This window comes from Sander lucioperca, chromosome 9 (genome assembly GCF_008315115.2).
Source record: "Sander lucioperca isolate FBNREF2018 chromosome 9, SLUC_FBN_1.2, whole genome shotgun sequence".
In the NCBI taxonomy this organism is placed as follows: domain Eukaryota; kingdom Metazoa; phylum Chordata; class Actinopteri; order Perciformes; family Percidae; genus Sander; species Sander lucioperca.
In genome coordinates, this window is record NC_050181.1 from 3,520,978 (window position 1) to 3,534,298 (window position 13,321).

General features: G+C 39.3%; 1 protein-coding gene across 3 annotated transcripts in view; it reads left to right on the forward strand.

Moving 5' to 3' along the window:
• LOC116046151 (F-box-like/WD repeat-containing protein TBL1XR1) overlaps window positions 1-13,321 on the forward strand; it is a 30,200-nt gene that overhangs the window by 2,700 nt on the left and 14,179 nt on the right. For all 3 annotated transcript variants that reach the window (XM_031294399.2, XM_031294396.2, XM_031294397.2), the window contains exons 3-6: window positions 4,109-4,212; window positions 4,356-4,501; window positions 4,667-4,880; window positions 7,484-7,616. In XM_031294399.2, the coding sequence (XP_031150259.1) occupies window positions 4,155-4,212; window positions 4,356-4,501; window positions 4,667-4,880; window positions 7,484-7,616 (551 nt within the window). In that variant the 5' untranslated portion in view covers window positions 4,109-4,154. The remainder of the gene's footprint in view (window positions 1-4,108; window positions 4,213-4,355; window positions 4,502-4,666; window positions 4,881-7,483; window positions 7,617-13,321) is intronic.

Genomic DNA, 13,321 nt, shown 5'->3' on the forward strand with positions numbered 1-13,321 from the left:
TAGGTACTAGTACTTTTCTCTTTTTGTTTTCCACTGCAGATAGTACCCCCTCAGTGTAGGTGGGATTCTCAGCTGATCGCCATAGCAATGCCCTGTGAATCTGCTGTGAGATAATTTTCAACATGACAATCGCTAAATCCTTTTCCTTTCATCTGCAACCAAACAGAGGAACATCTTTGCTGTCATTTTTTAAAATCTGGGTTGAGTGAATAAAAAAAATGTGGCCACTATTGACTCTAGCTATTTAAGAATTGTGGATTTGTGCTGGATGCCCCGTGTGACCATTCTCTCTGGCCAATCAATTGTCTGCAGTGTTTTAAACCCACCATCTACTATCAGCTCAGCTCACTTGGAACCTCAAGCGAAGTGGTACCAAAAACTACTACTAGTTATACTAGTTATACTACTACTACTACTACTACTACTACTACTATTCACAACTTTTGCTAATGGAAAACCAAAAGAGGTTGAGTCGAGTCGTACCATGCAGTAGAAAAACGGCATTAGGCATGTCCGAAACAAGAGTTTTTAAAACCAAAAATAACTCAGTTGTTTACATAGCTGTTGCAGTTATTAAGCGCTTTTAATAGGTTACCACTAGAACTGTTCACTTGCTTGTAAATGTAATTGGTCGTTGTGGCTTCGGTTGAGAGCGAGTGAGCACTTGGTCAGAATATATCCTACTAGAACAGGAATTGAGACGGACTGACACATATTGATTAAAGGTCACATAGCACTGGTGGTATTTCATCATCGTTTTGAGATCATAAAGGTTGGTCTAAGTCATTTTATCAGTGTGGTGGTTCTGCTGAAAAATGTATGTACAGTACTCAAGGTTTGGTGGTGTGTGGCAATGGTTCGGCATACATGGTTTTCTGTTGAAATTTGTGTCATATGGGAAACTGTTCAAACATAGATGTGCCAAAAATGGAAATCGCAATTCTGAAACAATGACTTTGAACCAAATTTCTATTGGTTAAGAGTATGCAATAATGTTTTTTCTTAGAACATGTTAATGAATCGCATAGGTGCTTTCAAAGAACACGTAGTCTATGTTTAATGTGACTGTAGGCCCACAGTGTGTGGGTGTCTTGGGTGGACTTTTTAGTTTTTACTTGTTTGCTTTTTTACACCTGTTTGAACTATTGAGAAATACTGTATTTGGTGGGTGGTCAGGTTAACTCAAAGTCCATCAGTATGACTTGCTGAAAGTTTAATACACGTTTTAAGGGGGTGGCTTAAAGGGACACAGGAAAAACTGGGGAGAAGGCAAAGGCAAAATGTGGCATAGAAAACCAACCAGAGCAGTGATTTATAATTTGAAGACACTAGTGCTGCCAAATGTGTTTTTTTTTAAGTAACTATATGTAACTTTTACATGTTTCTGAAACTGTGTAATATTTCATGATCAATAAATAACCTGTAACAGCAAATGAGAATAACAGTGAAAAGAACACTAGTTTTTATTAATGCCTCTGCCAGGCTCCGATTTTCCCGTAAAGTCACAAAATGATTTACAGCAGGTAGACCGGCTCTAAAGAGCACACAATCTGATGGTTCACAGATTTCGGCCTGACACCAGAAAAGCCTGTGTTAGTAAGCATGAAGCCAGGTAAAAGGTAGCAGGAGATTTCTTTATATAGGCCTAATTGTGTTTGAATTTTATTTTAGAAGTTATCTGTTGTAGTTATGGCTGATACTGGGGCAGGGCAATCACAGAAAAAAGGAACAAGTAAAAAGCTAAAGTGACAGACAACTGGTGAAAACCAGTCAATCTCGTTTGGGCTATCAACAGATGGAGACAATTACAGGATTGTAAATTATTTAAAACCAATGCCGAATTGGCCCTCAGGTATGTAATATGTCAATTTCATTCATAAAATAACTTTACAATGCGTGATGTGGTTGTACGTTAGTAGCCTAAATTAAACTACGTCCCCATTCCATTTAGTTTTGGCCTACCATTTTCTTTTCCCCTTGTCCCCCTGTTCTTGTGTAAAGCGTCCTTGGGTTTAATGAAATGCGCTATATTAATCTAAGTTATTATTACGTTTGTTGCAACAAGAAACTCTTAATGTTTTGTCTCGTGACACAGTGACAGTAATACCCGGTTTAGCTCACGAAACATCCAAAATAGGCTAAGAGAATATGTTGCCGTATGCAACACTAATGCATCTGTAACGTATTCTGTTATTAAATAAATGATTTTCTGTCTTAGCAAAACATTCATCGCAACTATATGACCTCCTGGTAACGCTAACTCAGTAATACAGTGGGTATACACTACCGTAAAGAAACAACCTTTACGACAGCCGGTGTGGTAAAAACACTACCACTTTGTCCAAAGCGCCCACTAGAATCAACACAAACCGAAAGTTACATATAGCCATATAGGAGCTCAAAATCCCTGCGATTAATTGCATGCCAGATCACATATTGAAGAGCACTTGATACTCTGTTAGATGTAAGATTGTAGCAACCACCCCCCTCAGTCAGTGATTTGTACAAGAGATGCAGACTCACTCGGTGCGAGGCCTGTGTTGGCACAGTTCAAATGTAGTCTGGGTTTCTGGTAATATGAGATTAATGTGTCATATTTAAAAAAAAGTTTTTTATATATTTAAATCTCCCAATTGTAGACAGCTACTTTGTAGCCCTGAATCTTTGGGAGTTATAATTCTGAACTTAACAATTTCCCTGAGGGAATCAAGTATTCTGATGAATCTATTTAGTAAGCTTTGAAATGTTATAGCATAGACTTGAAAGTCAACTAAACAGTTCTGATAACAATTTGTTTGTTGTTTAGGCCCAACTTCTACTTTGCTAGCTGCTATGCTTGCTTAGCACATCTCCAACTGAAAATATTGTCAGTCAGGTGAGGATATGTTTTTTGCATAACTCCTGTGTCTTCTTAGCAGTAATACAGTCATTTTTCAGTGCTCTTGATCAGTGCTGATCGTAAAACAGTCAAATATTGGGCGTCATGTCAGCCAGAGGAATTGGCCGACCCCATTCATGCTTCATTTGCCGGCAACCTTTCATAGCAGGCTAGTGTCAGATATGCAGAATGCTATATCAGCATGCTTGTAGTGCATCCATAACTACTCTAACCCTTACAGGAAATGTAATAGAAAACAAACCACATTGAAGGAGAACTGGAAAAACACATTTTTTTCGAATCCTGCTGTGTTTTGTTTAGAAAGATTGTTTGGGATTTATTGTTGTTATCATCCAAGCGCTTCAGTGTGAGGAACATTAGCCATCAGGACTTTTTGACCACCTTGTTAGGGACAGCTGAAGGAGTTCAACTAGATTCCAGGCCTCTTGGTTCATTTGGTTTTGGACCTCAGCCTCTGGGATGGGGCTGGAGACATGTGGACTTTTTCAGCAGCTGGCATGATGGAAACAGTAGAGGTTTTGTCCCCTGTCCAGACCCCTTGTTTATTTCCACAGTCCCATTTAAACAGTGCGGGTTCTGCATGAATAAATATGGAGACCGGGCGCAAGCACTGTATGATCTGTTATTGCTGAGGTTTAAAGCCCGTCTATTCCAGACATTTTGGTTCACAATACCCTGCCTGCCTCATGAAGTCGGTGGGTAATTATTTCCAGTTGTAGGTTAATGAATGGAAACTGGTGCCCTGCCTAGAGCCAGGAGGCTTCTGTAGCCAACACAAATAGAGAGGAACGAAACATTGTTATGTATCAAATGGCAGATCACAGCTTGCGTTTGCTTACCTCTCGGTTTGGAAGTTGCAAGATCTAGGTCAAGAAAGGTGGTGTTGTTTTAAACCTCTTCCTCTTCTCAGTTTTCACTATGTGTGCCAGTTTGGTAGTGAGTTACGTAGCTCACACATTCCTCTGTGTGTGTGTGTGTGTGTGTGTGTGTGTGTGTGTGTGTGTGTGTGTGTGTGTGTGTGTGTGTGTGTGTGTGTGTGAGCGAGCCTGCATGTCATCTTGGTGTAAACTATCATCGCCCAGTGCTTGAGTGATAGGGAATACTTTGAAGATGCTTCTAACACCTCCTTTCAACTCAGTTCTATGGGCTGTAATACAAATAAACTCTTAATTAAGCAAGACTCCCTGCTCTGTGGTTTGCTTTTTACAGGCTCCTATCCTGTGCTGACCCAATGGTTTAATCACCAGGACTAAAAATGAGCATAAGCAGTGATGAAGTCAATTTTCTGGTTTACAGATACCTGCAAGAGTCAGGTAAGTCTTGCTGTGAATTGCACTTGTTTTCCTACTTAAAAAAAACCAAAACATGTCAAATGTAATATACATAGCTGCTCTTGATTTTCTGCAATTGAACTTTGACTCCACTCTGCTTTCCAAATTATCCACGCCTCCTCCAGGCTTCTCTCACTCAGCATTCACCTTTGGCATAGAGAGCCACATCAGCCAGTCCAACATCAATGGAGCCCTGGTGCCCCCTGCTGCCCTCATCTCTATCATCCAGAAGGGCCTGCAGTATGTGGAGGCTGAAGTCAGCATCAATGAGGTCAGGCTCCACCTTTAAACCGTCAACTACTAATTAGTGTAACCTTACAACATACTGGCAAGAAGAGGTGCACTGTCAGCTTTATTTTGACTCAAGTGTGTCTGTTGGTTTCTACATTGTAGTGGATTTGGTGGATGATGTGAATAAATTGTGCTGTCTCTGTAGGACGGGACATTATTTGACGGGCGGCCCATTGAGTCGCTATCTTTGATTGATGCTGTGATGCCAGATGTAGTCCAAACCAGGCAGCAGGCCTACAGGGACAAGCTGGCCCAGCAACAGGCGGCAGGCAGTGGCAGCGGCACAGGGCCCCAGGGAAGCACCAAGAATGGAGAGGGCCCTGCCAACGGGGAGGAAAACGGATCCCATGCCTTAGCCAGTAAGCTTGCTCCTGGTTGTAAACAATCTCTGAATCAGCTCCTTAACAAACAGATGTGTCTTCTTGTGCTTGGGCAAGAAAGAAAAAAAGGTCACCCAAATTCCAGAATTTTTTTATGTTCTTATGCAGGATGTTATTCCTAGGCTAAATGCTTTGACATTATCTGATTTGTGTTTATAAGATGCTTTGTAAGCTGTTTGGCATTCACTCCCTTTATCTGGTTCTTGATATGTCAATGTGTTTTTTGTCCCCGCTCACTTGAATGTGCATCAAGGATGTACATTTTACTTTATGCTGCAGACAGTCAAATAAAAAGTCTAATGTCAAATAACACCACAGCAGAAAGAGGCCAAGTTGATACCTTTTTTGTAAGTCAAAAGACTTGAATTACAAAAAGAAAGGCTGGGCTCTGTGGCCCTATTATATAGCAAAGTATATTTTTAATAATGAGCAGTAATGTATATCATGGTATATATTTTTTCCCTTCACAATTTCCGTAGAATGTGATTTGGATGGATGTAGTGTTAGACTGTAAGACACTTCTTATTGCATGGAGTTAAAGCTTACCACCTTTGACAGCTGCAGTACAACAATTGGATTTTGTTTTGTATAAACTGTCTGTGACTTGCTTGGTATTACATAAAGCTACTCTGGTGGTTTCCTTACACTAGCACATGCTTCCTCATGGTTTTGTCCTTCCTGTGTAGCACTGTCTTGTCTTTACTCACCTTTTACTAGCACGCTTTTTTTTTTTTTTTTTTCTAGCTTAAAATGGAGAAATGTGGTCTGGCTGTTTTCCCCTAAAAAGCCTCCTGCGTTTCAATCAAACAATTAAACACCTGGCCTCAGAATCAAATTATAGAGTGCTACTGAGGGGTAGATTAGGGTTCTCACGGACTAAAGACGAGTACATTAGATTACTCACTCACAGGGGCTTAGGGGTCGATAACTTGTATTTTGCACGCTGCCTAAGTTTGGTACAAACACTCTTGGTCATTCAACAACAAGCACAGCCTGCTCTTTAATTCCACAGCTGTCAGCACTCAACGCAGCACTGTTTAGGGTTGGGCGATGCCCCCTAAATTGACAGTTGACAATGTTTACAGTAAAACATCGCGATGGACGATATATATATATATTTTTTAACTAATAAAAAAAAACAATATGAAAAAATAACAAATGAAATTCGAATGGTATTATAGGCGCCAAAATACTGAGCATCCACATTGCAGTTGTTGCTAAGTGGAGCGTGTGAGCGCTGATCGTGTTATGTGTCAGATAAACTTCTCATCTCCAATCGGTATTTGTAAGAAGTGGCGCTGTCCTGAGTTGAAAGATAGCCTACTTTACGGCTTTATTATCAAGTTAATAGGCGTGTGTGGTCGTGTCGGCCGCTGTCCATTTCCTAAGGTTCTGAAATGCAAACATTTTTTGACTACTTTTTTTTTTAAAGTGCGTGCGCCCGTAAGCACCCACGAAGGAAAACATAACTCGGCGTCTATGATAGAGGAAGACTGACAGATCTAATATACATATTATAATTTATTTACAAGACTATCAAAGGGAGATGGGTATCTCTCTGCCCTGTCAGATGCTGCTCTCCCTCTCCTTTGCCTGCTCCGTGGCCGGTGTGTATGAGTGACAGCCCGGTCAGCGAGCTTGTTAAGTTACGCCCGCAATCTCTTGTGGAGCATTATAACTTCGAAAAACCACAGGTTCCAGTTAATCTTATAATGGATATATGTGTTGTGTTATTTAAACAAATGATCGGGGAACTAAACGCCTCTTGTCAGCGAGTCTCCTGATAGAGCTCCAGCCAGCTCACAGCGGCTGTCACGTCAGACTGTGGAGCTTCTGAAATCCGACACAGTCGGACCGAATTTTTAATTAGCTATCAATTTTCGTAAAACGGCCCATATTTGAGCTCTACGTAGTTGATTTCTCGCATAAAAAAGTCCCAGAAGTGAATTTAGTGATGAAATAGCAGACGAACAATGTATAAAGTTTCCAGTTGGCCACAACAGCAATCCATGGTTGTTGTGATTGTTGCGGCGCTTTGCACAGCAACACACTTGACTTTGAATTTCTGATTGGGCAGGCCAGCTGTCAATGTGGGTGGGGCCCCGGGCACCACAGCTCCGTGCCTGCCTGCAAAGTTTTTAGGTTAACTATAGAAGAGACTAGGATTAGTGTGTGTCTGACAGGGTGGGGGGTGTGGCATCACGATGGTGGCTCTCTATCGTGATGTCGGTCAGCCATCATCGTCAATCGGCACAACCCTAGCACTGTTTACTTGATCCTTGTCGAGAAACAGCCATTCTGTTTAAATTACCAAGATCAGACGATGACGTGCATGTGCGCTGCCATTGTTAAAATGGATGTGTGTTAATATGCTTTGCAAGTCCACCCAAATAAAGCTTTTGGGTGGGGAAGCACTTGCTCTTCATTTCAAAATGAATTGGCTATTTTACGAGATCACGCATCTTGTTTATACTTCATTAATCTTGTATCCTCTTTGCCTTCATGAACAGTAGGACAGTAGCTAATGAATCCTGTGATGTAAACCTTTAGTTTAAGGTGTTGTTTCTCACTCCTTCCTATAGACCACCACTCAGAGATGATGGAGGTGGACAGGGACGTGGAGATCCCTCAGAGTAAAGCCATGGTCCTGAGGGGCCACGAATCCGAAGTTTTTATCTGTGCCTGGAACCCAGTAAACGACCTCCTTGCCTCCGGGTCAGTATCTCCAAATCATCCTTCGCTTCCCCATGGTTGTCACTGATCACACATCCACTACGCAACTCCTACATTGCTCACTATCGCTCTCCTCGCTTCACTACTAGGGGGTGTCACACAAGTTTTATCACAATACGATATTATATTGATTCTTTGGACACAATACTTACTGATATCTTAAAGTCTGTCACGATGCAATTTCGATTCAATTCAGGAGCCTGGGATCGATATGAGACGATAGCAAATGCCTATTTAACACAGTTACATGTATATCAACTCAAACTAAAATATGATTTGTCAGTTTTATAACTGAGCTCTTCCTGGCATTTAAATTAAAAACAAACTATTATTTTGAATGAAAATACTAAATATAAAGTGGGAATCTAAATTAAAGGGGGAACCTTACAGACGATGCAATGCAATTTTACTTTGCATTGATAATTGGATCGTGGAACTTTGACTCGATATGTCAATCCAGATCAATGTATTGCTACGCCCCTATTCACCACTCAGGTACTGATGTCACTCAACAGACCTGCCGTTCTCACTCTCACTAATGCCTGATTTATGGTTCTGATTTGAATCCACATTGAATCTGCCCTGCTTTGAATGACACTACCCCACTGATGTATTAAGGTGCCCCTCATAACAATGTCCACAAAAGATGACCAGTGACCAATCAGTGTTTAGGCAGTAGCACGTTTGTCGTGTAAGGTCCCGTGAGTATCAGAAGTGTAGAGGGTTTCAGACCATGCAGACAGGTTGTACAAATTATATTTTGTAACTTAATCACTAGTTATTATATTACACCCATCTTGAATGTCATTGTTTTATAAGGGCATACAAAATGTATTAATTTAATAACATTTTTTATTTTATTTTATTTTCTAAAAATATTGAGTTATTTAAAAAAGTATTTCATAGTTTTGTTTGTTTTTCTTCTTATGCTCGTTTAACTTTTTACGTTCAAGTTAAAAAAAATACACAACTCAAAATTTTTGTAGCTTATTTTCTGCATTTTCCTTGATAATCAAGTAAACTCATGACCATTAAATCACAATCGTAATCGCAGTATTGTAAATCGCAATTGCAATATGACTTTTTCTCCAAATCGTGCAGCCCTAGTTCATAATAATACTGGTATAATTTTAATATGATTTTTTTTTTTTTTTAAACGAGAAAAAAAAAACATATCGTGATGATGGCAATATTCCGACTTGTTGGCTCCACGGGGGAGGAATTGGATCCAAAAAGGGGAGCAACTTCAGTAGTGTGAAAGAGTATGGTTTTAATGACAACTTTAAGCCATGATGATTTGAAAACTCATAACAGCAAGAGTTCTAATAAGTCTTTCTGGTCTGGTTTGTGGCCAAGGGTGGGTTTACTTGTTTAAGCTAAAAGGACCTACATGAGTTAAAGCTAAATCTTTATCTCCTATTCGTTTCTAAATCGGCATACTTTGTCTTATTCAGGAAAAAAATTGGGTGTGTGAGGAGAGTAAGTTTGTTTTCATAAGTCCTTCCTCATTTATCACCACTAAACAAATATTTGTTGACTAAAGTCATTGTTTTTTCAGTGTCATTATCTCTTTCCAATATGAATGCACTCATCCAAAAGACTCTTACAATGTGGTGTTTATTAAAGAGCATGTTTCACATTATTACTGTAATTCTGGAAATGTATTTTCCAGTAACAACTAATGACTCAATAATGACTCAATAGTTACTGTCAATAAAGTGCAGCAGATGACTAAGCAGTTATTAGTCAACCATGACTCCAGTTAGGCCTGCACGATTAATTGTTATAAAATCGTGATCTCGATTCACCCCTGTTCACGATTTAATTTTTAAATGACTTATTTTCTTTATTTTCTGCCTTTATTTTGATAGGACAGCTGAAGACATGAAAGGCAAGCAGTTAAAGAGTGTGCTAAGAAATCATTCTGTTTTTGATACTGTACTTAAATTGGCAATCGACAAACTCCAGTTCTCTAGAGACTGAAGCTGTAGCTGCAGCATGTTGATTGACTATTTTTAGTAGCCTACTATACTTAAATGGCCAGTATGTACTTTATTTTCTTTATTCATTGAAGCCTCTATGTTTACGGGCTTGTGGTGATGCACAATGTGCTATAGGTGCCAAAAAAAATCTATGTTTGGTACTGCCAATTTGTTTTGTTTTGTCATGGTTCATGTGTGCAGTAAACATTACACTTCGTGAGAAAAAAATCGTGGCAGAGAATCGTGATATCAATTCTAAGCTAAGAAATTGTGATTCATATTTGTCCCCGAATCGTGCAGGCCTAACTCCAGTAATAGATCAGTCGACTAAGAGGGGTTAGCCTGAGAATTATGTTGGTTGTTGAGTACAGTCTTGTATTCTTAAACATCAATTTGGTGGGTTAATGGACTTGAATAGGACTGTCCCAAACGATTATTTTTTAAACGATTAATCTAGCGATTATTTTCCCATTGCTCAATTATTAACAATTTACACAAAACAAATTTCAATAAGGTTCAAATCTCTATTAATTGTTTAACACTCTACTGTTCAAGTAAAAATGAATTTGTAGCGCAACCTGAAGCCAGATGTAGGCTATCAATCCAACAAAAAATAAAGTCACTTTCAGGAGGAATACAAAAATAAAAACTTAAAGTAAACAGAGCAAGTGCAAAAAGAGTAGCCTGTATTTGCTTTTTTTTAACAGTAGTAGGTAAAATAATGAATAAGCTCTTGTCCATTTAATCTTACAGTAAAAAAAGTGCCACTTTAGCAACCTATGAAATCAGATGAATCAAATAAATCCAACATAAGGCAAGTTGCAGAGTGTCTAATATAACAGTCTGTAATCGATTGGGTCACTCATGATGACACATTAACTGGAATTATGAGCCCGAGCCCGATTTAAACCCCACCCAATTCGCTAGTTGCATGATAATAAATAATAAAGTAATGATACACACAATACACAAATACTTGATGAAGGGCCCAGCCTGAAGATAGTGGTGGGACATATGGGCCCGACCCGGCCCGTGGGTCAAGTTCGGGCTCGGGCAGAGAATCTAAACTCTACTTGGGAGGGAAAGGGACAAAAAGCTGAGCAGAACTTGCGGTGTTTTGCTGCTGTTATCCTGACTCAGGGATGCATTTTACAAAGTCTACAGACTACCACGTTGTTGTTGGCATTAAGAGTAAAATACTCCCACACTTTAGAAGACCGCGTGCAAGCCTTTTTCCCAACGTGTTGTTGAACTTGTGAGGAATCCATACTACAGCCGGTTATAGATTTCTACGTGTGACGCGTTATTTGTGTCGACGAATTTACGTAATCGATTACGTTGAATTCGTTGACGAATTGTCCCAGCCCTGGACTTGAAGTGCCACATGTCAAACTAAGAAGTTTGTTGCAGTCTCACCATCTTTAGCAGTCTGCACTATTGTTTTTTGGCTTTAGCAAAACTGGACAGAAAACATCAGTAGGGTTGGGTTCTGTTAACACTATGTGCCTCTAAACTGATTGGCCAAACCGCAAATACTGCATTTCACTGTATTCTCAATTCATTTTAAGGGGCAAAGTAGGCAACATGCACAGCTTCGTTAGTCCCCAATTCAAACTAATCCTTTTAATTGAAACAACTATCTGCTTCGATGATGTCATACGTTTAGGTCTCCATCTATACTTCCCAGTATGGTTGTCAACATGGTTAAGGGGAGACCCCTACATTTCTGAACAGACAGATGAAAAAGAAGTCATATACATATGATTTGACAACATGCACCAGCTCTTCTGTCCTTAACAATTCACTTTCAGCATTAGATGGTCTGGACTTAAAATAATGAAATCCTAAAAAAAAGTTATTAACGTTTGAGAACGTTTCACCCTCAACACACATCTCAGGATCAGATTTGTCCAACTGTAAAATGGCCATTACCCTAAGCCATTAGGCCTGCACGATTTGGGGAAAAATATGAATCACGATTTTTTAGCTTAGAATTGATATCACAAAGTGTAATGTTTATTGCACACATGAACCATGACAAAACAAAACAAATTGGCAGTACCAAACATAGATTTTTTTTGGCACCTATAGCACATTGTGCATCACCACAAGCCCGTAAACATAGAGGCTTCAATGAATAAAGAAAATAAAGTACATACTGGCCATTTAAGTATAGTAGGCTACCAAAAATAGTGACATATAACATATTGAACTATATATGGCCCAGATAGGCTCTATCTGAACTCCTTGAACATGTCTTTACATAATTAAAACATGTCAATCAACATGCTGCAGCTACAGCTTCAGTCTCTAGAGAACTGGAGTTTGTCGATTGCCAATTTAAGTACAGTATCAAAAACAGAATGATTTCTTTAACTGCTTGCCTTTCATGTCTTCAGCTGTCCTATCAAAATAATGGCCGAAAATGCCCCTAAAAAAATAAGATCGAAGTCATTTAAAAATGAAATCGCGAACGGGTGAATCGAGATCGCGATTTTATAACGATTAATCGTGCAGGCCTATAAGCCATCATTAACAGTTAAGTGTTAATCCATAACACTAATTTCCTTCATAAACAAAACAAAACCAAGGACCAGAATGATTCATCATCTTTCTAAAATGTAATTGAAGGGATGGTTCGGATCTTTTGAAGTGGGGTTGTATGAGGTACTTACCTGTAGTCAGTAAATGTAGTAAATGGCGGTCGACAAGCCCAAGTTTGGAGAAGCAGGCGTTTACCAGCATGGAAACAATGTACTGCTGTGGATGAGGGCAGCTGCAAAACACACTTTAGCCACCTAAAAAAGGCCAAATATAAAAAAAATCTATATCAGTTTAAGTGTACGCTATAATTAGAATATTTCACCGCTTTACCTTGCCGACAGACAGCCCTTTCCTTTGGCACTACAGTTTCTAAGTCATAGAACTGCAAAAGATCTTCTTCTGTATTTTTAGTTTATAAAGGTATCCTCTTGTCTTCACAGCATTTCGTCATTGCTGTCTTAATCACTCTTTTTTATTTAATTGTATTTGTTTATTCCATTAACCACGGAGAGTGTGACCCAAACAGCTGATCTGCGGCGTAATACAATTTGCGCACAGTTGTGCTTATTCGTAGGAATATGGAAGTTCTACGGTTGAGAAAATGTTGTACCACAGGAAATGGCAAGGTAAGCGGTAAAAATATTCTAAATATAGCATAAACTTGCGGTAAACTGGTATTGTTTTTAAAGTGGGCTAAAATACGTTAAAATAGCTGCAGCCTCCGTTCAACAGTACATTGCTTAGCTTACGTATTGGCACTCCCGTCTGCTTCTCCAGATTGGGGGGGTGTGCCCCCCGCCATAAAAAATCTGAACTATCCCTTTAAACGATCTCCTGCCTAAATCAACAATTAAATGCTTATTTATAAAAGTGTCCAACCTAACAGAGGTGAGTATTCAACTTGGTACACATACATTATATTCAACAGTCCTGCTCCTGAGCACGAGCACACCTCTCAAAATGAAATGAAAATGTAGAAAAATGCAATAACATCTGGCACAGTCCTGTAATTTAAGAGGGGCGTTAAAGTTAATGAGTTTTGTGCTTGTAAAACTTCTTTCTCCCTTTTCCTCAACAGATGATGTGAAAAGGTTTGATAGGGATTTAAAAAGATTTCGGATTTGATACTGGGTTCAGGGTCGATAAAATGCTTTCAAACCC